Below are 21,385 nucleotides of genomic sequence, written 5' to 3' on the forward strand. Positions count from 1 at the left end.
GTAATAGTTAGGGAATTCTGCATGTAGCTCAAGCTCCTGGTCTCAAGACAAAAATACATGTGCAACCCCTTTCTTAAGGTGCACAAGAATAAAGCTGCCTTGATCAGACATTTCTTCTTTCATCTCTTTCATTGTCCTACTGGCTCATGTTTTTCTTGGTTTCCAGTAACCAGTGTTTACTTATTATCTTGCAGGTTTTACCAGAAGTTTTGCACATCGAAGTTAGCTGTTATCATACCTCAAGTAAAAACTGATGCATAAGAAATAGATTTAATAAGTAAAATTAAATTATTAAACCCCTTTTTGTTCTTGAGTTGGAAAAGTTAATAATGAAATATTAAAACCATCTTTGTTTTATAGTTCTGTACAATCTTGCCAGTAGTTTCCAAATGAAAAGTGGATTATCTGTCCTTTTTTCTGTTTTGTAGAGAAATGATGAAGAGGCTGTTGTGGATAGAGGTGGAACTCGATCCATTCTCAAGACACATTTTGAAAAGGAAGATCTAGAAGGTGAAGGATGATTTTTCTGTGCTTTATATTGTCACTTTCTTCTGAAAGTACTGAAATGTAATTCCAATGTGTAAACTTATTGATTTGAGCAGGGATGCAAAGAGACAAGAGAGTAGAATCTTGTGATTTATTTTAAAAAGAGAAATACTGTTTTCACTCACAGCAGTGTCCAGAAATGGATGATGGTGGAAGGAGTTTGCTAGTTTTTGGTGATCTATGGTCAAGTCCTGTGAATATGCACGTGTGACTTTAGATAAGTCTTTTAAGCTTTCGGGTGTGCAATTGCAAGCAGGACTGCTGATTTTTTACTTATAAAGGCTTCTACATTTGCATTACAATCCTCATGTGGCTGCCTAGCCACATCTTCAGCTGAACCAAAAGATTCTGGAGTGTCAGAGATTGGATACATATTTACTGATATCTACTGCAGAAACCACCTAAGTTTATCATGTAGAAGAAACGGAGAAATTATGAGAACTCTTTAGATATTGGTCTAATGAGTCAATTGCATTTCTGTTTGTTTAGTGTATCCCAAATTTTGCTTACTACTGTATTTTGTATATATTATACTAATTCTTGTATTGAGTTGTGTGAACTCCCAAGTCATAGTTATGATGAAAATGAGTTTCTGTTGCACATATGATATCCCTTTGCTGAGACTGGAACTGGCTGATTTTGTTAGCTTCTTGTAGTGGGACATGGAGATTCCTGTCATTGTCACACATGAACTAGCCCAAAAGAAATACTAAGATCAGCATGCTCTGTCTGAAAAGTTCCCTGCTTCAGTTCTAAAGAGAGCTATCTCCATCTGTGCAGGAACTAGAGTTTTCTAAATGGCTACCATTGATTACTTCATAATTTTTTTTCTTTTTTTTTTTTTTCCTGTCTGTATGAACTTTGTATTCTCTGATACACATTGGCCATATTGATGATTTCATTGAAATAACAGTGTTACACTGCAACTCTCTGTCACTGCTTCCTTCAGCAGTGCCTCTCTCAAAAAGCAGATGTAGCTGCATTTGAGAGGGGCTGACTGTGTCTGTGTGAGGTTGTCTCTGACAGAAGGATGTCAGATGTTGTGCAGTGTGGCATGTATGAGGTAGGTACCTCTCTACTCAGCCTGGGGGAGGTCTGGGTGTGTGCAAGAATAGATCTCAGGTAAGATGTTTCAGGGTAGCATTTAGAGTTTTGGTGTCTCCAGGGGTGAGAGTACCAGTGGGTCAGGCTGCAATGCCAGTTTTGGGCATAGGCACAAAACCTCCTATCTTAAATCTCACATTTAATCTGTGGTCTTCATTCCCTTGATTGCATCCTTGATAAAAGAGAAACCACTGTATCTGGTGTCCTCAGAGAAACACCCAATAAAATAATGGGTACTCCCTGTCTCCCTTTCTCTATGGTACTGACTCAAAAAGATTTTGTGGGGTGAGTCAACCCACAAAAATATTCTTTTGCCTAGTCATTTTATTGATTATAGTAAGGTGGCATTTTAAAGATGTACAGCTTTCTGCAGAATGACATTTTTTAGCTCAGTCATATAAGCTTAAGTCACATTAAGGTTGTCAGAATTACTGTGATGTTCCACATGTGACTATATGGAATATAATTTAAGAACTGTATTTAATTATTTTTCCCCCACCATCCTGTATGTATAGAGTTGTTCTTGTGAAATATCAGGGAAAAAATTTATTCAAAGATATGCTCTTAGGAAGTTATCAGTAGAAATTGGAACATGGCAGTGACACTCCCACAACCTTCCCATCAATTTAAGTTAAATTAAATTCAGAATATTGAAAAATTCTGCAGTTATCAAATGAATCTGCTTTTATTAACAATAAAACTCTATTGTTTATAATGTTCTAAGAAAACAATTTTTTCAGTGTAGAATCAATCCTTCATGATGCAGTTAGCTTTCTCAGATAATTTCATGCTCACTCTAAGTTCAGATCAGTTTGTCTTTAAATATATAATCATATATTTAAAAAGACCAAGTGACAGAATAAGTTTTGAAGACAGTGCAGATTTTAATATCCATTTGCTGTTAATAGCATGCCCATTTGTTTTGCAGTACATTTAAGCACTTCTCTCCCCAGAAATAGAGAACGTGACTCACAAATATGTCTTACTCACTGACGTTGTGTTGGGTTCTGCTGAAAAATGTACCTTTTTCCTAATGACTTAACAACTATGAAATATGAAATTAAATAATCAGGTGCTAATTGCATATCTTAGAAAAAGAGTATTACCAGACTATTAATATGTATTACATAATTAGCTTTTGACAGACATTTAATTGGTTTATGTTTTAAAAATGTAAATAGCTAGTTACTGAATATTCTAGGGAAGAATAGCTTTGCCAGGATGTAAGTTTTAATGGCACCATGGCAGCAACATTTCAAAAATTCAAATTCATATGAAGAGCTACAGGTTTAAATCTGAAAATCAGTATTCAAGTTCTTATTAAATCTTACAATTGTAAGTATTTTGTCTTTTTTTTTTAAGTTTAAACTATCAACATTCAAACTTCATAAATACAGATTTAAATGTGTACTAAAACTTCCATCTGAAATTTCAAATGTCAAATATTTGGACTTGCATATTTTAGGCAGTCATTGTGCAATATATTGCAAGTACATTTATTGCTGAAAGCATAAAGATATGGTGATTAAATCTGCCTCAAAGAATGGACACAAGAACAGATTTTTGCCTCAGTCTCTCTAGATCAGTATTTTCTTTCCATGAGGAGTATAGTAAAACCTTGGGAACATAAGATAGGAACTGCTGTACCTATGGGAACAGAAGAGATGTGGTGCTCATCTTAGTGCCAGTAATGATACCAGCAGTAAGTGCTTCAAATTGTATCTTTTTACTTAAGTTTTATAGTGCTTTAGAGGTGAATTGTATGCAGAGGTTTGGCATTCGGATTTTCAGCACGAATTATTTTTCCACATAGTTAATTTTATGTGAGTTGTAAGGTCAGGATCAGTCACTGATATTGAATAGGTCATTTGCCTGACGATTGCATTGATGGAAGGACTGAGAAAGCATTTCTAAAAGGAAAAAAAAGAAGATATTCCCTGGTTATAATCATCTGTATCACATGCGATCTTTGAATGTGTGTGCTGACAAAAATCCTACTCAGATAAATATGCTGTCATTTTTATCAGTGGTGGAATTCCTAAATGAGACTTGGGCACTGATTCTGGATGCTCAAGTGTTTAATTGCAAAATGACAGGTTGTGCATGTACCTGTACCGAGGGCAGCAGGGCACGTGTTCATGGGCAGATGTGGAATCCAGCAGCTGCTCTCGGCTCATTCCGTGGGGCTGCCATTGCTCCAACGTGTTCAGTAAGAACAGCTTCTGATCACATGGATCTACCTGCTGTTTATCTCACAGGTCAGAAATTCTGGGATTGCTCCGGGCTGGAGATCTCAGATTCTCTCAGGTCACATGCTGATTTTTGGACTACGCAGATATGCAAGGGGATGGACACTAAATACACTGTGACCAAGGTCTTTTCCTTATGCCCACTGTGTTAGCTGAGGGGAAAAGTGACCGATCCATGGACTCCTTCTGGAGGTGCTCTACTGCAGATTGAGGATTTTTGTGAGAGTGTTTCAGAACTGCTGTGGTATTACCTGGTTTGAGAAGTAGCTTCAAAAGGAAGATGGCTGGAGATCAGATTGCTAGGTGAAGGTCGCAGCATGAATCAGAGATGAATTCTGGCTTTGTTGGAGAAAATGGCAAAATGATCCTTGATTCGGGGAAGTCAAGATTTTGCTTAAGCTTTTTATGTTTCATTCATTTTAATCTGCCTAAGTGGCATGGGAAAATTTGCCTCAGGGGAAATCAAGTTTGCCATGTTTCATATCTCTGAGGACACATGAAACACTGTATCTGGTATATGCATGACTGTAGATCAGAATATGGCTCCTGACACTTTTTACAAAATTCAGATTGTGTGGATTGCTTACTAAAAGTCACAAAAAACCTTCAAGCTTAATTAGAATGTAAATATAATAGCAGAACACAGAATAATACAGAACCTGAGACTTTAAACTTAATAAACCAAAAATCGATTATAAATCTCGTAGAGATATTTTGTAATTAATAATCTGCATGAAGAATAATTTTGATAGTAGGTGCTGAGCAAAAAAGGTGAAACTCCAGAGTATTTAATTATCCTCTTTTAAAAATGGTTATTTTAGTTAACTTTTTTCTTTTTAGATTTGTTCTAGCTTGTGACAATAATTTAAAAATTATTTTAATGAAATTTTGATTTTATACTGTTAGGGTTAATAGATGAAAAACCTCATTGTGATTAAATGTCACACTCCATATATTATAACTTAGTAGAGATTTGAGTGGCTAAAGTGTTTTAAGTAGCCTTTTATTCTCTAAAAGACAGGACCTTTTTTGTAGAAATAAGATCATAGCACACCTGTCTTCCACTGACATTATTTATCTGAAAATTAATAGGACCTAGCAGCTCATAGGACTGAAAGAATATAAATTTTAATAACCCGGCCTTGATTCACCTGTACCTCAATGTACAAACAAGTCAGACACAGGCTCTGCTTGGTCAGAGAGGAGCATCAACCAAGATTTCCCTTCCCTTTGGCTCCCAGGATGCTGCAGCCTACTGCAAATGATTTGTTGCCATGTCAGTACAGACCCCTGCTCCAAGCTTCCTTGCCTGTGCTTCCCTGGGGTGCCCTGCTCATCCTGACGGTGACTCTGACCTCGCTCGTGCTCCTTGCAGCAATGTTCTCTGTGCTTCCATGGGGAAAAAAAAAAAACAAACAACAAAACACCTGAGGAAGCAGAGTCCAGACTGATTTGGCTTAGTCTGTACCTGAAAGGTTGCTCTTTCATTTTGTTGCCTACCAGGTATCACATACTCAGGTTTGTTCCATTTGTGATTCATAATGGCACATATGTCTGTAGTGCCCCTCATCTAGGTTTTTTTTTTCTTGTGTAATTCAATATTCCTTGAGATCTCACTTTTCTCCTTTTGTCTTGGCAGTCACCTGGTTTGATCCCTTTGCACCCCTTGTCCCTCCTCAGCAGTTTCTGTGTTAGTGGGAAGGTGGTTCACCTTGAAGGTTCCTGAATAAGTCTGAAGGATATGCTCACAGAATCTCTTTGAAACGATGAATAATGAAATAATGGAAGCAAACAAGTGCCACAGTGTTGGTTGCCACAGTCTTTAGCTGATGATAAAGTTTGGTTGTGAATTTGGTTGGAATTTGCTCTGAGCTTCACAGACAGAAAACCTTTTCAGTATTTGTAGGGACTAATACATTCAAATACTTCACTTTGTGAAATCCCAGATGAAACTGGCATAAACAAATTTGCCATTGTTGGTGAAAGCTGCTAAATAGCACCATCAGAAGATAGAAAAGATAGAAACATTAATTGTTTAACACACAGTTGTACGGGTACTGAGGTTGCTTTTTTTTTATTTTTTTTTTTTTTTTGGCTTGTTGCTAATTTAGAAATATAGGTCAAATTCTTCCCTCCAATAACCACAGCTTCACTCTCCATCAGTGGAAAGAGTTGTTTATCTTTTTTTCTTTTGTCTGGCAAGGTTGTGATCTCGTGATAGAACCATACATACAACACTTCTGGTTTCCTCTGGAGGAATCTAGGAAATTTGGAACATAAGTACTGGTAAAAAAGTATTTTTTAGACAACCTACAATCTGGAAAAATCTTTTCTTAAACTGCAAGATTTTTTTGGGAGAGCAGTGAATGACCTTTAAAAAGTCCTTAATTTTAATGGCATCAGTGAGATGCTTTTATCCTCCATATTCAATGTGTCCTTAATGTTATCTTGAGTCAGGGATATTGTTTTTATTTTTTTCTATATAATTTCTGTTATAATCTACTCTAGAATATAAATTACATGTATAATCTAAAAGAAACTTTGAAGGTTTTCTTGTCAGTTCCTCCAAATTATGGCACAGCAAAAAAGTGAAAAATGGGTTTTGGGCGAACCATAACCCTAGACAGCAATGTAAACTGTTGATTTAGGAAGGATTGCTTTTGTCCTTTCTGCTTTTTCTCCAGCTCTGCCTCGCTGCTGCACTACAATAACGAATCATGAATCATGAATCATGTACTCTCTACTCCTACACAATTCACCATAATCACTTTCTTTCCTGCAAGGAAAAAGGCAACTTTTTAACCCTACATGGACCAATGGTTTTCTGTCTCTACCTCGCCATTCATTTTTGAGAGGAGGAAAAATTGCATTTGGTTCAGCTCTAGCTGTCAATACATAGGATAGACTTCAAGTCACTGAGTGCTTTCCAGAGGAGGGAGAAACCCCTCTGGTCCTGCTCAGGTCAGCAGTCAGCTGAGACTTGGTTTGGACTGTTGGCAAAGTATTCTTTCTCAAGGCATCTTGCCTTTGCAATGTGTCTCCTCAGTAGGTCTTTGCCTTTGCTCTTTCTGGAGGTGTTTCAAGACCCATCTGTTCCCTTCTCTGCCCCTTCTCTCCATGCCTGTGAGCAGGGATCTGAAAGCCTTGGTGTCAGATGCCTCAGGCAGATTCAGACAATCCCAGGTGGAAGGCAGAACAAGCACATGGATCCTGAGCATGTGGTGCTCATGGATGTTTAGATCCAGGACAGTCATTTTTTTATACAATTGCCACCAACTGGGATGGTTCACTAAGAAGCTCTGAAGTACCTACCTGAGTTTCACATTCCTGGTGTAATATGGAGACCTGAAGGAATTTCCATGCTGAGAGAGGCTCTTCTCCATGCTTTATGCTGTGTTTAATTTATGTTACAATTTAAAAAGTCAGAATTGGTTTAGGTATCAGTGAGCCATGGGATTTATCTGATCTTCCTGAGTTTTTCAATTAACCTTACATTAGCATCAGTAGTGTTTTATCATAGAAAGACTATGATTTTGTCCTTGCAAAAACACACTCTGTACTCAAATGTTGATTTATTCCAGGTGTGCTGCTATAAAAGTGAAACCTGAACACATGCATTAGTATTTTCAGTATTAGGATTTAGGAGCAAGTAATTTTTAAAAACTGAGAAAATAAAAAGATTATTTAGAATGTGAAAGCTTATTAATGAAATACAATGCACTGAATTGCTCTGCTCTGCAATGATGTTTATGCAGTGCTACACATCCACTGGTAAATTGTAAAAAGATTATTTTTAATAAAAGACTATTCTGAATCAAATTGCACATAGCTGGGGAACAAAACCCAGAATATAAAGTTAGTTCAAATGTATACATTTATAGTATAAGAAGCTTTTGGTTTACCTTCAAAGCATTAACACACTCCTTGAGTTTAAGTATTTAAGGATTGAAGAAATAATAACCCCTGTTATAAAGCATTCTTTTTAATTTTTACAGGATTACATTAAATCCAAATGATATTATAAAATATTTAAAAGGGGTCCTATTAATTATGATTAACTTTGAGACAGATAAAGGTGCATAGAAACATGTGGAAAAATCAGGAGCTCCCCTAAACTTTTGAAGAAAAAAATTATTGTGCTGTAAATGTCTTCAGTTTGTGGAGGAATGAAATCATTGCCCTAGAAAAGAAAGAGATGAAACATATATTATTAATATGAATGCATCTTGCAGAGACATTTCTGAGAATAAACTCTAAGTAGAAGTGTTGTTTGGGGTTGCTGAGTTTCAAAGGAGAAATTATTCCTTACATTTAAATTTATTTTAAGAACCCAATAGCAAATTAATAATCTAAAAACCCAGGCTCAGAATAGCAAGAATTTTCTGCATATCCTGTGAGAATGACTGAAGTAACATCTAGAAATGGTTTTGAGAATCTGGCATTCTGGGTCTTTAAAACCAGAACCTTATCCTAGCTACCTATCTTATGCATTAAATAATGGAAAGAAAAAGAAATGTAGTGGGATTTCTAAAGCTCTGAAAACACATAACCCTTTATAATTGATGATGCTTGGTGACTTAACTTAGGTACTTCTGGAAATCCCATTACAATTATTTGAGTGATGTGACATTTTAAGGGAAAATGGAGATGGAAAGAAAGGATTTGTAAATATTTCCCTTAATTTATGGAATTAAGATCTTTTTAATGGAATGCTAAGAGTACAGATTTTTTTGCCCCAGTGCCTCCCATTGTTCCAAAAACAATTTTAACACAAAAAGCACACCCATCTGGTAGGGAGAGCAACATATTATGTTCACCTCTTAAACCATGTGTCAGTTCTGTGTGAGAATGGCTGTTAGGTTGTACCTAATGTCAATGTAACCTGCAGTTATTACTGTTTCACATACTTTAATGTCATTAGCAGCCTTGCCAAAAGAATGAGAAATCATGATCTAATTGAGATAGGTCCTGTGAAAGTGTATGGCAGAGCAGAATTATTTTACAATATTTGAGCAATATTCAGTCATTTTAAGTTGGCATCCTGATGAAGTAAATAATAAAAGACACAAAAAATTCTTAAAGATAAATGAAAGAAATGCCCATATATGATCAGTTATTGTCTATAAGGATATCCTGGATAGTGGTTATCCTGTTTGATCCTGAGTTCACTCAGTTCTAGATGTCCTTTCTTGTTAGAAATTTTAGTCAGGTTTTCCTGAGATCTGCCCTGCTCTGTCCATGTTTGACCTTCTAGTCTTGGCAAATACAGAGAGCTCTCTGGAAACTCTTGTTTAATAATGCCTTGGACAATTTGTACAGAAAAACATACATTACATTCTTGGCTCTAGCTCATAATATCTACCATGAAAAGGTTACTTGAAGTAAGGTAATACAGTAATTGGATTTCTTTTGTATTTAATCTTTCTTTTTTTTTGCTGCTTCTATCATTCATTGTCATTTTGTCAGCAATTCAGAATTCATTACTCTTTTGTTCCCAGATGGTCTCTTTTTGCTTCACAATTGTGATCTTTTAATAAACCAGAACTACTTAACTCTCAGAATTTTTTGCCCTATGAATTTTCTGTAGAGAACTATTGCTTTTCCCCTGTCAATTTTTTTTCCTCTTATTTGTCTGAACCTTTTTACAAGCATCTGCCTTTCTCCATGTATTTATTGAAATTATGCCTAGGTAGCACTCTGCTGGTCTCAGTAGGTTCACACAGGAAGAATAAAATCCACTTTGCTTTTTCCTGATGTCTATTTCAGTTTCCAGGTTCCTTTTTTTTTCAGTGTGAACTGATTGTGTTTGTATAAGAAAATTGCTGTGGCATTCAGACACAGACACATGAATGTTCTGGCACTGTATCCCAGTGTACTGAATAAAGAACAGTCTGGACTCAAGTACTGTTTTCAGCCCTGGAAATTAATTGAAATGTGAGTCTCAGTCAGCATTTCCTGATGCAGGTACAATCTGATCATTGATGTGGGAGAAAACTAGGATAAGCATACCCACTTTTATCACAAAGCAGCAGGAATATACTTAGTTACTAAATTAAAAAAGCAATCTATTTTCACCTCTAGAAATTACTAAAGTCTTAGGAACAGCAAACCGTTCCTCTCAAAATGTTATTTTGCTTTTTCTTCTGTCCAAGGAGTGGGATTAAAAAATGTAAAGTACTACATTACTCATGTCCTTCAGTATATTTTAAATAAATTTTTCCTTGTGTCATGCACTACTGACTGCAATGCATTTGAAATATGCAAAAGGCAGCAGTTCTCTTTAAACAATTTCTTGGGATAAATTGGTGCCTCTGTTTTCTAGTTCCCTCTACATGGATCAAAGCTAAGAAAGTAACTAATGTGTTGTCCAGAGTCTTTTCTCCAGCTTTTTTAGCTCTGCCTCTGCAGAGAATTCCTGTCAGTATTGAATTTCTTTGATGTTTTGTGACCCAGGCTGCCTTGCTGTGTTTTCTGCCTCCTCTGGAGTCTCCATGGGATTAGAGATCACGTGCTACCTTAGCTTAGTGTTCTTGACCTTTTTTAGATGATTGACACTGCTGAATGATTACAGCAAAGCAGCAAATATTCATGACCTGTGTATGTTCATTTCAAGGAGAAAATAATGTTATTTGAGATGAGTAATCTAGGCTATGTCTTTCTGCTGAGTAAATGTAGGAGACCTGCCTGTAATGAGTCATGATTCCTTTCCTATTTGTTCTGGTTAGTGCACATTTCTGGTGTGCTCTCCTTCTTCTAAATGCTTTACTGTGCTCTGATTCTGTTAGCCCACATAGCTAAGAGACCTAAATATTTTGGGCTTGATCAGCAACATAAAATTCATCAGGCTTGAAGGCAGCAGGCATATGATATGTACCTTCTCATATATTTAAAAAAATAAAGCAGAAGAAATGAAAGCACCCTAAGATACCAGCAATGTATTTATGATGTGAACATGTAAACTGGTATAGGGATTTTGTGCTCTTGCTTACACAGTATTTTGTTGTTTTTTCAATTTCTTTATTTTTTTCCCTTTCTTAGTTTTTTATTCAGTGAATTTCCCACAAGAATTCTGTCAAGGTTTGGCTCATAAATAGGAATGAGTTTGGTAAAGTTCTTGTACACACAAAGCAAACAGCAACTTTACCAAATGTTCAATCCAAAGGGATCCATGTGTCTCTTTATGTTACTGTTTTGGAAGACATTTAACGGAACACCTGTCTGGCTTTATTGCAAGTTCACAAACAAAGATGCAAATTTGAAGGAAAAAGAAAATCTGGCATTGCATCATAAGGACTTCAGTACTGGAATTTCTTCCTGTATCAAGGGGTTGTGTATCTGTGATGCTTAATCATCATTATTCAAATCAATACTGTTACTACTATTAACATTAGATTAATCAATATTATATAACTTCAAAATTATCATAAGAACGATACCATTAATGCTTTAAGGATATGTTAAGGCTATGTTGCTATGTTGCCATAGTTCCTTTCTCAAAAACACCTTTTTGTACGTGTAGGCCACCGAACATTGTTCATTGGGGTACACGTGCCACTGGGTGGAAGAAAAAGTCACCGACGCCATCGGCACCGCGGGCATAAACACAGAAAGAGAGACAGAGAGCGGGACTCAGGATTAGAAGATGGGAGAGAATCTCCTCCTTTTGGTAAGACAAATTTTATTTCTGGATATGTCTTTAAATAATAAACATCAGCATGATTGTGCATACTCTGTCCTGTTATCACTTGGACACGATTAGCAGCAGGGGTTTGGAGAATCCACCAAAGCCTCTGCTGGTGATTCATTCCTTTGAACAAATCCACTGGGGCAGCAGCCAGTGGCAGGCAATGCATGAGAAAGCTCAGTGGTTTCTAGCACTGTGGGAGCACTGTGGGAGCTGTTCCTAACTGCTCTCACAAGGACAGACTGCAGCCACCACTGAGGGGGGAAGGGGGAAATACTTTATGGCACCAGCTGCCCTCGGCATACCCACTGGAGTATCTGCCCCTAAAATATAGAAGAGCTGTGGTCCTTTACAACTAGTTTTGTAGTAATGTTGATGTTACTGAAGCTGCAGTTTTTTGTCAGATTCTAACCATGATCTAGGCTGTGTTTACCTTTTTCCTAACATGATACTGTAAATATGCCATTGTAACATGAATCTGCTAACTGTGGACTTGAGGAAAAAGCAGGGGAAAATGCCTTTCAGTAAACAAACTTGATATGAAACTCCTAAAGTTCTCAAAATTTTAAGTTTGAAAACATTACAGAGAAGACAAGAAGGCGGTCATTAATAAATTAGTCAAGCTTTGTCTCAGAACATGAGAATATTACATGCTGTTTGAAAATAAAAAGTGCATGTGATGAAATGTCCAAGGCTATGGAAAATGTTTAAAATATAATGGAAGCATGTGTAGAAAACAATTTGATAGTGTGTTTTTAAATCATTAGGGAAATGTGCCAGTGTAATTTCAGGTTACAGAATAGTAATTATAAGGCTTTCTTTTAATCAGAAGTTTGTATTATGTATGTGGAAATCTTTTGAGCAAGTATATTGTAAGGGGTGATGGTTAGAGGTTGAAATTCTCAAATCTTGCACATTGGTTTATTATACTGAGAGTAAAACAAAGTCAAGACTTTTTCAAACTCAGCAGATACAAGTTATGTTTTGAAGACTGAACAGTGAAGAAAAAATTGGCGGCGGTGGTTCTGTCTGGAATGGATTTTAAACGTACAAAGACCCAATACTATATTGAAACCAGTTTCTTGGAAAAAAGCAAAGTTCATAAATTATTAAAACAGTTTTGAAAAAGAATATGCATATATACATATAAAGTCAGATTACAAAGAAACAATTGAAAGTTACATTAGCCAAGAAGTGAGATATCTTGAACTATGAAACAGTGTCTTCTGTTGAGTCATCTGGTTTTATTTAAGTGCCAGTATGTGACACGTTTTGGCTGAGAACTTAGCTCTGTTCTTTCAACTTCTGGAGACCTAGGCTTGTGTCCTTCTTAATGTCAAAAGTAAAAAAAAAAAAAGAAATTAATGGCTGAATCTGTTCTTAATTGCCTTTGACATTTGTCCCTACAATAAAATGCAATGTTTAGCATAATTCTGTGTTAGGTAAATCAGCCTATGTTCAAAGTATCCCTGAGGGTGAAATAGCAGTAATATGAAAAAAAAGATAGTCTTGAAGATTTGTAGCTTGATGTTCACTGCACTCGTCCTTTGTGTACCCCAAGAAATTAGTACAGATCTGCAGTTTTTAAAGTCACATTTTCACTTTTAAAGGTATTATAGTTACCAATTAAAGGGTGTGTGTAAGTGGTGTCACTTGACAGACAAGTTACAGGCCAGAAACATGGAAATCTTTTCTGGATTCAGACTGCTGAAGATATTCTTCAAAGTGCTTGGTTGATAACAATTCAAAGAATCCAAAGATAGAACCACAAATCTGGAAATATCCAGTCTTTTCAGCCTGGATAATTATCTGAATAGTCAATTCTGAGGGTTTCCCCCTTTGTCTATCTGACTGTTGGAAGCTGGGCCAGTGAAACAGATTTTGAGCTTTGACATTGGTCCATCCAGGCAGAAATGTGGCATTCTATAGACAAGTTTGAAAGGGATTTGCATAATCAAGGCAAATCTTAAAATGCTACACTGATGGTGAGGTTAAGCACATACAGAACAGTCAGAAAAAATAATATAGAGATTAATAGTAGTCTATATACACCTCCTTCTTTTACTATGTTTTTTTCCTTACAGGAGTTTCAGACAATTTGTTGTGCTGCCTGGGGAGAAGGTTTGCCTTTAGAGAGAATATAAGCATGGTTTTTCTATGCTTTATTTGCACAGAGGGAGCAACAGATACTTCCCACACTAAATCTGAACCCACTAAACCTCAGTAAGCTTCTTTTAGCTGTCCTTACCCATGGCTACAACTTTCTAACAGTAGCTAGAACTGAAGGAAGCTCGAAGGAAGACAAGTACACTTCCTTTTATTGATATGTAACTCAATATGAGTATTACCTGAGAGAGTAGATCCAAACTAGTCCATAATTTTTAAATCATTCTGATTTAATTGAGCAAGCAGAAATGCTTAGCTCCATCTTTCTATTGACACCTTTTAATGCATTTCTGCCAAATAGTAGAAGGCTGTATGCTTGGAACTGTGAGGGAGGAGGGGAAAGAAAAAAACATTTTGATGAGCAGGTGCAAGAAAAGATGGAGAAAATAAGCACTGTGAGACCAACTGATAGAAAACAGTGCTTTGAAGTAAGTCAGAAAAATACATAAGGATTTTTATGATACAAGAGAATAAATTAACAGTGTTTTGAAGCAGTGAAGTATGAAAGGAGATATAATAAAAGCAAAAGATCCAACAACTGAATAATAGAGATTCTGGAACAAGACCTGAAATACTCAGACGTGAAGTGCTCCTCGCTGTTCAGTTAACCCAGCATTGGAGAAAGCATTATTTTTTGTCATAATCCATAACTGTGTAATTTATAACTTTGTCTGTGTAGTGCCATCATGTGCAGCCCTTGCTCTGCTGTCCCTGCTGCAGGGAGCTGTGCAGTGCACCTTCTGCTGTGGGGCTCTGTGGGCCCCATGCGGAGTCACAGGTGCCACCTGGCTCCTGTCCAGTAAAAAAACAATTCCTTGAAGTGTTTTCTGTGTATCAGCATGGGTAGAAAACATTACCTCTAGTAATGTAATGACAATAGAGGGAAGCTTCCTGGTGATCCCTTTGAATACTCTTGGGGAAAGCTGTACCATCTACTTTCTGGGAAGGTTTCTGCAGAGAATAGATTTTTTAAGAACATTCTGACATTGGCTCATTAGCTTTTTTTTTTTTTTTTTTTTTATCTCCTACTGTCACTTTTCAAAAATAACCCAAGTGTTCTTAGTGTACAGATTCAGAGACAACTCCAGATTAGACAAATAACATGCAGAATATGTAGTTAGTGGGATGAGAGTCCTGTCATTTAGGGGCACAGACCAGTTACTCAGGTTTGGGTTTTGTTTCCCCTACACCTGATTCTTGCTGTTGTCTCTTAATGAGATAACTCTTGTCTGTTGCCTCTTAATGAGATTAGGTTGTAAAAGGTGTTACTATTTTGCAATAATGATGTGGCTGTAATGGCACAATTTACAGATTTGATGGTTTGCACATTGGGAGGATTTTTTGGGTAGTAAAAATTGTAAGCTAAGTGATTTCCATGGTCTAGGTTTTCACCATGTTGTCTCTTAAGTTTCTTCTGTTTGAAGAGAAGGAGAAATTCAGTGAATTTATCCACTCTAGTTAAAAATGCAGTAGTGCTATTTGTTTTACTGGAGAGGTTTACTGTTCTCTTCTGAAATGCTGCTGTTGTAATTAAGGCCCCAATTTCATCTCAGCCTTAAGCTCCCCTTTTCCACAGTTTTCATTGTGGGGTGAAGTATAGTGACTGCTTTGTGAATTAAATTAGGGAATTGATGCAAATTAAAACTTATTTGATAAAAATAAAAAAGCTATTTCTAGCCTGGGGCATCTCCTTGGTGCTGCTTGTGAGGGCAATGGGTGCCAGTCCCTGTGAGCTGCAGGGCCACGAGGCTCCATCAGTGCTGTGGGTCGTGGTGGCACTGAAAGCCTGGTGCAGATTTCCCTTTGGCTGCTGGGGTTGCACTTGCTTGTGTGCATGTGGATTTTAGTGGCAGTTTTCTGTGGCTTTTTCGATGTCAGTTGTTTGCCTGTAACCAATGAAACAGCTCTTTGGTACTCATGAGTTAAAGATCCTTAAGTAGCTGTTTTAAAATTGTGGAATAAGAACACTTTGGCTCTCAACAGGGTGTCTTTAAGGACAGGTCTTATTGAGGGTTAAAGCTGCGAGAGCTGGGGTTTGATTACAGCCTCATGTGTGTCCTGTACAAGTAGACACAATTGAAGCTTGTGGAAGGTTTGGTTTGTTCTTTTAAGAAATCTAGATTTAGTAATCTCTAGTTTTAAAGAGGCTTACATTTGTAATTTATGGTGTTGGATGTGGCAAGGCAAGCGGAGCAGCCCTGGAGGTGAGCCTGACAGGACTGCACACACAGCTCAGGCAAGACTCTGAAGGCAATGCGGGCAAAGAAAGTGAGTTGCAAAATGGGGCTTCTTTTGGTTAGTAGAAGGACCTGAAGAAAGTAAATCTAAAAGACTCAGCTGGATATATTTGGTATCTAAACTCAAGTGCTGAAGGGTTATTAGTGGGGTAAATTTAATTATTTGTAAAGAGTATGGCTGTTAAGAGAATTCACCTACTGTTAACTGTAGGCTTGTATGATGAACGATGAGCTCAGAAATTTGAATCTCTGGGCAGCTGTGGCACAGATTGCTGCAAATCTGGATTAAAATAATGTATCATAACTGCAGTTTTAAGAATCTAGCAAAAAGAAGATAATTAAAGCTTTGGAATTGTCCATATTGTCAGATCCAAGAGATATGATTATTTGCCATAGCCCCGGTTTGATGAAAATAATTAATGTCAAGAAAATGCTGGGATAGGTCCCTGAAGCAGATTGTACCTGCCGGGATAAAATGCCAGAGAATAACCAAAGGAATACTTTCTCCCAAAGGAATACTTTCTCCCAGCCCAACATGTGATTTCTAAGGTCTGTGAAGAGACTTCCAGAAGTGTTCTGTATGGCTGTTTGCATTTGCTGTTTTATGTGAGCTTTAGTCATGCAAATTTAGTTCAAACTTTTACTAAGTTTTCTAATTAATAAAATTGAATTTATGATCCTTACCTGTACTGATTGCTGAGCTAAGGGTGGGGTCCAATCTGCAAAAGAAGGAGGTTAGGGGAGAGTCCCCATCCTCTATTTCTGTGGTGAGTACAAGCAGGAGGATGATGAATATTTGTGTCTGAAATGAGCCTTTCTTTTCTTTGCTCCTGTGAATTTTCCTTGACTTATGAAGGATTGTTATTAATGTCAGCTGTGTTACACTTTTTAACTCCCAGTCTGCTCTTGGTCCTGTGCAGTGAGTAATAAATAAAATAGTTTGCATATGTAATATTATTTTAATGTGGATGTACAAGAGCACAAAGCATGGATTAAATATTGTGTATGTTGCTTACTATTTTAAGTGAACTTCTGTAATGAAAGTTTTATTTTAATAGTTAGCATGTTTTCTAATGTGGACAAAGTGATCTCTTACTTGTTCATCTGCTGACCCCAGTAAGAAGTATTTGCCTACTGATTCTACCAGGCTTGACAGGCTGAGAAATACAGGGAGTGTTACTAGAAATCCATTTTTGCACTCTTTGTAGAGTTTATCAAGAACAGAGGACAGAATTTAGATGCATTTTATATGTACAGAAAGCTGTGTTTTTGCTTGTGATATCACCTGGTGGATTGTGTGCAGTTCTGCCTGATGGCAGGGAGGTTTGTGCCAGTGGAACTCGGGCACTCACTGAGGAGATGTGGGTTACTCTGGCTGGTGTAGTGGAACAGAATGTTTGCTGGGCTGAATTTGCAGTGAAGGAACTGAGAGTGATTCTCCTTTTTTAACCCAGACCAAGTCTTGATTTTACCTTCCCTTAGGCAAGAGGGAGCAGCCCTGACCCAGAGTTGTGGTTGCAATTGGGGATGTTTTAAATGGGGGAAATGCCAGTTATAATTCCTTTCTACTTGTGGTTTGCAAGGTGGGATGGTGTTGTGGGATGCTGTTTGCCACTGCCTGCACTCAGCACTGTTCCAGGGAGCAGCTCTTTGTTTCCCTCTGGGAATTAGGTTATTAGAAATTCTGGCTTTCAAATGTGCTCTTTTGGTATGTTTGTGCCCACATCTTGCATTTGCTTTAGGGATGTTGATGTCTGTACAAGGTGTCATAATATAGATCAATATACCAGGTTTCTTCAGGGTCACTCCCTTTCTGCAGCACTGCGTTCCACTTTGAATTTGTGTGTACAACAATAGCTTAACTGCCAGGTCTTAATTGTTACCCTTTTATTAGACCAGTGGAATTAGCCAGATTTTTAAATATGGAATACTCACAATTTGCATGCATTCAATGAATTTGAGGTGTCAGAGGTAGTTTGGATGCAAGTGCTGCACATACGAAATGAGCACAAGCCAGAGAAACCCAGGGATAAAACAGAGGGGCTGGTGGAGCCACAGCAATCACAAAGCTGCTTCAGTTTCCCTGAGTGACACTGCTCATTAGCCAAATAGGAGTGCTTGTTGATGGTACTCCAGCTCCTGTTGTGCACTCGGCTTTCTACCCTGTTCTAGCTGGTCGTGGAGGATTTCCTGAATTGATGATGAACAAGTTACTTGGGAGAATCATCAGCCGCTTATTGTGAAATTTGAAATTCATGTTGCTTCTGGTAACTCTGATATAAAACAATAACAGTGATAGAAATACTACTGTAACCTATTAGTCTCGGTCGTTAATTTTTTTAAAAGAGTAATTTAGATTGTTCTCATTACTTTTTAGAAATAGCAATAATAGTATGAGGGATTCTTTTTTTTTTATGCTGGCTGTGCTACTTGAAGTAGGGATAGACAAAAATAATATTCAAGCCAATTTTTGTTTGCCTAGACTGCAGAAAACATTGTGCCCTAGTTTGCAAATATTATTCTTCTGCACTGAGGATTAAGTTATCACAGTTTGACAGTCAGCAATTGAAGTATTCTTCCATACTCATTTTGAATCACATATTACTAATTTTCTATATAACATATTAATGACATATTTATTAATCCTATTAATATGAGCCAAATCTATCTGGCATTGATCATGAATAGTCCTATTAATTCAGTTTTATAAGTGGAACCAACAGATCTGTTGTTTTTATTATAATTTTCCTGTTGTTTACATCTTTTAGGGTTTTGTCCTTGAAATAAAATTATTGTATCATAAAGCAAATGATAATTTTTTTTTTCAGTTTCAGCTTGTTGTCTGAAAATGAAGCTGTGACTTACAGGTTTCAAATATCAATAGAAATCACAGCAGTAAAGAAAGACAGAATCTAGCTGCTATTTTTACTGCTTAGTTAACAAGGAAGAAGATAATTTAGTGTATATTTCGTCATTTCTATAAATGTGGTGCTTAGGGGTGTGGTTTGCTGGTGGACTTGGCAGTGCTTGGTCCCGATGATGTTAGATGCCTTTTCAACCTGAAAGATTCTGATTCACTGCTGTCAGTCAAGTAGCTTGTTACACAGAAGACCCAGTAAGAGCAAATTACTGCAGTGAGGTGATTCCTTGTTACTGCTCACCTGACTTCAGGAGGTGTCTGATCCTCTGTTTTTCTTCCCACGCTGAAAGCCTGTATTTGCATGAGGATCAGAACTGTCACAGAGCTGCAGCTCTGCTGTGCGACACTGCTCATTTATTACTTAACAGTAGCAGTTGCTGTAAATCAGTTCTAGTGCTGATTTTATCTAGAGTACAGGATGTTCCTGGCAATGCTTATTCTCAGATTCTAGCTGCAGTCCGGCTCTCTACCAAAGTAGCTTGTTTTCCATGTTCTGTTAGTAGTCATATGCACTAATCCTTTGTAAGTTCATCTCTCACTGAATTTTGTCCTTCTGGAAATTAGTTTTAAGAAATTACACACTTCTTAACTTGAATGTAATTTCTTGTCTCAGATTGAAAGAAAAAAAGTAGAATGCTTTTAAAGAAAAAAGAGGACTGAACAATGAAAGAGAAGAGAAAACAAAGAAAGGGTAAAGTGGAGGAGTTTCTTGCTGTTCTTCTGTGATTCACCAGAAGTAATTCCTTTAGCTGCAGTTCCATCCTCTGGTTCTTTGTGGTACCTAAGTCCAAATATCTCTTCCTTCTCCTGTATTTCTCCTTAGGTTTAATTTCCTTGTTTTGTGAAGGAGTAAACAGGCTTTACTGCACTACATCTTTACACTCTGTTAAAGCAAATAGACTTCAGGTGAAAACTGTCATGTATTGTTTGTGTTTCATTGCTATAGCAAGTTTAGTACAACTATCAAAAAGGTATCTTTGTTGCTGAATTTAATTTTCTGTGTCAGTGGCCCATTTAATTTGTTTGGATCAGAGCTGTGTTTTCTCTTTAATTAGCACAAAATGGGTGCTATAATCTCATTTTTTTTCCAATATTCAAAGAGCGTTGGGACCCTGTGCAGTGATGCTCTTTGCTGTTAGATGGAATACCATAGCTTGTCTTACAAATATGTTATAGAGCTGAACTTCATTTAGACAATGTTCAAGGAATCACTGAGCTGTTCTTCTGGATAATCAGTTTTTCAGTTGACTGGCAGCCTGGCCTCTCTCAGCTCTCACAAAGGATTTCCAGTTCCTTTCAAAAATCTAAAATACATTAGCAGAAAAAGCAGCTATGTATTGCTAGAGAGACTGTGCTTCAGAGTTTTTTCATTTGAGATTTGCATTTAAATGAGCAAATAGGATATAGGGGTTTTTTTATATATACAGCACTTGAGCTATTAACATTGAATATACATGTACTTTAAGATGCTCTGTGGTTTTATTGAGTGAAAAAAACAATAGTATGTCTTCAAAAATATATTTAGCCATCTGCACTGAAAGGTTATGAAGAAAATTAATCAGTAACAGTATTGAAAGGGAAGACAGGAAGAATAACATGAGGAAGCCGGACAGATTAAGAAGTTGTGTGTCTCAAGCTGCCTAACCAAGTAGAAAGAGTTAACAAAGGGGCAAGGGTTAAGTCTGCAATTGTATATTCACATTAGGCAGGTTTCATTTGGTTTGTTTCTCCTACAGCAAAGATTTCACATTTAGTATTCTGTCTTTGTGACCTGAGATGGATCTGCAAATGTAGACTTATGAAGTGGTAAAGTAGATTTTCCTATCTTATCAGCTTTATTCAGCTTTATCTGTGCTACTTCCTCTGTGTCTATTTTTTTTTTTTTTCTTTTCCTGGAAGATACCATTCCAGCTTCCAATACACCCTGTTTCTATACATCAGATTATATCTTTGGAGGAGTTTTTTGAAAAGTGGACTTGACAACTACAGTAAATGAAGAGATCTCAATCTGAAAGTATTTATATGTAGTTGAATATTCTTACAGCAGAACTGTAATTTTTTTGTGTGGCAGTAAGTGATATGCATGAAAACATCTGGATAATCTCATAAAATTTGTTTTCTCAGGGCAAGAAAATTGGTGTTTTGGACTTGATATTTTTATTTTTCTCCAGATACCCCATCACAAAGGGTGCAGTTTATTCTTGGAACAGAAGATGATGATGAGGAACACATTCCTCATGATCTCTTCACTGAGCTTGATGAGATCTGTTGGCGTGAAGGAGAGGATGCAGAGTGGAGGGAGACAGCAAGGTAAGCATTTTTATAACTTAAAAATCATCTGTAGGTATTGGTTGCTGGTGTATTCAGGAACGATTTCAAAGCAGTAGCAAGCTCAGGGACAGATTTTGGATATAAAGCTTAAATAAAACCAGAATTTTAATCCTTAGTCTGCTAGTATTACAACAGCATTCGTCATTTC

At 37.0% G+C, this 21,385-nt stretch overlaps 1 protein-coding gene across 20 annotated transcripts in view; it reads left to right on the top strand.

Moving 5' to 3' along the window:
- Window positions 1-21,385, top strand: part of SLC4A10 (solute carrier family 4 member 10) — a 184,200-nt gene that overhangs the window by 91,458 nt on the left and 71,357 nt on the right. For all 20 annotated transcript variants that reach the window (XM_072932145.1, XM_072932147.1, XM_030278354.4 and 17 more), the window contains 3 exons: window positions 429-510; window positions 11,419-11,565; window positions 21,078-21,216. In XM_072932145.1, coding sequence (XP_072788246.1) covers window positions 429-510; window positions 11,419-11,565; window positions 21,078-21,216 — 368 coding nt within the window. The remainder of the gene's footprint in view (window positions 1-428; window positions 511-11,418; window positions 11,566-21,077; window positions 21,217-21,385) is intronic.

The sequence above is a fragment of the Taeniopygia guttata genome, chromosome 7 (assembly GCF_048771995.1).
Source record: "Taeniopygia guttata chromosome 7, bTaeGut7.mat, whole genome shotgun sequence".
Classification (NCBI taxonomy): domain Eukaryota; kingdom Metazoa; phylum Chordata; class Aves; order Passeriformes; family Estrildidae; genus Taeniopygia; species Taeniopygia guttata.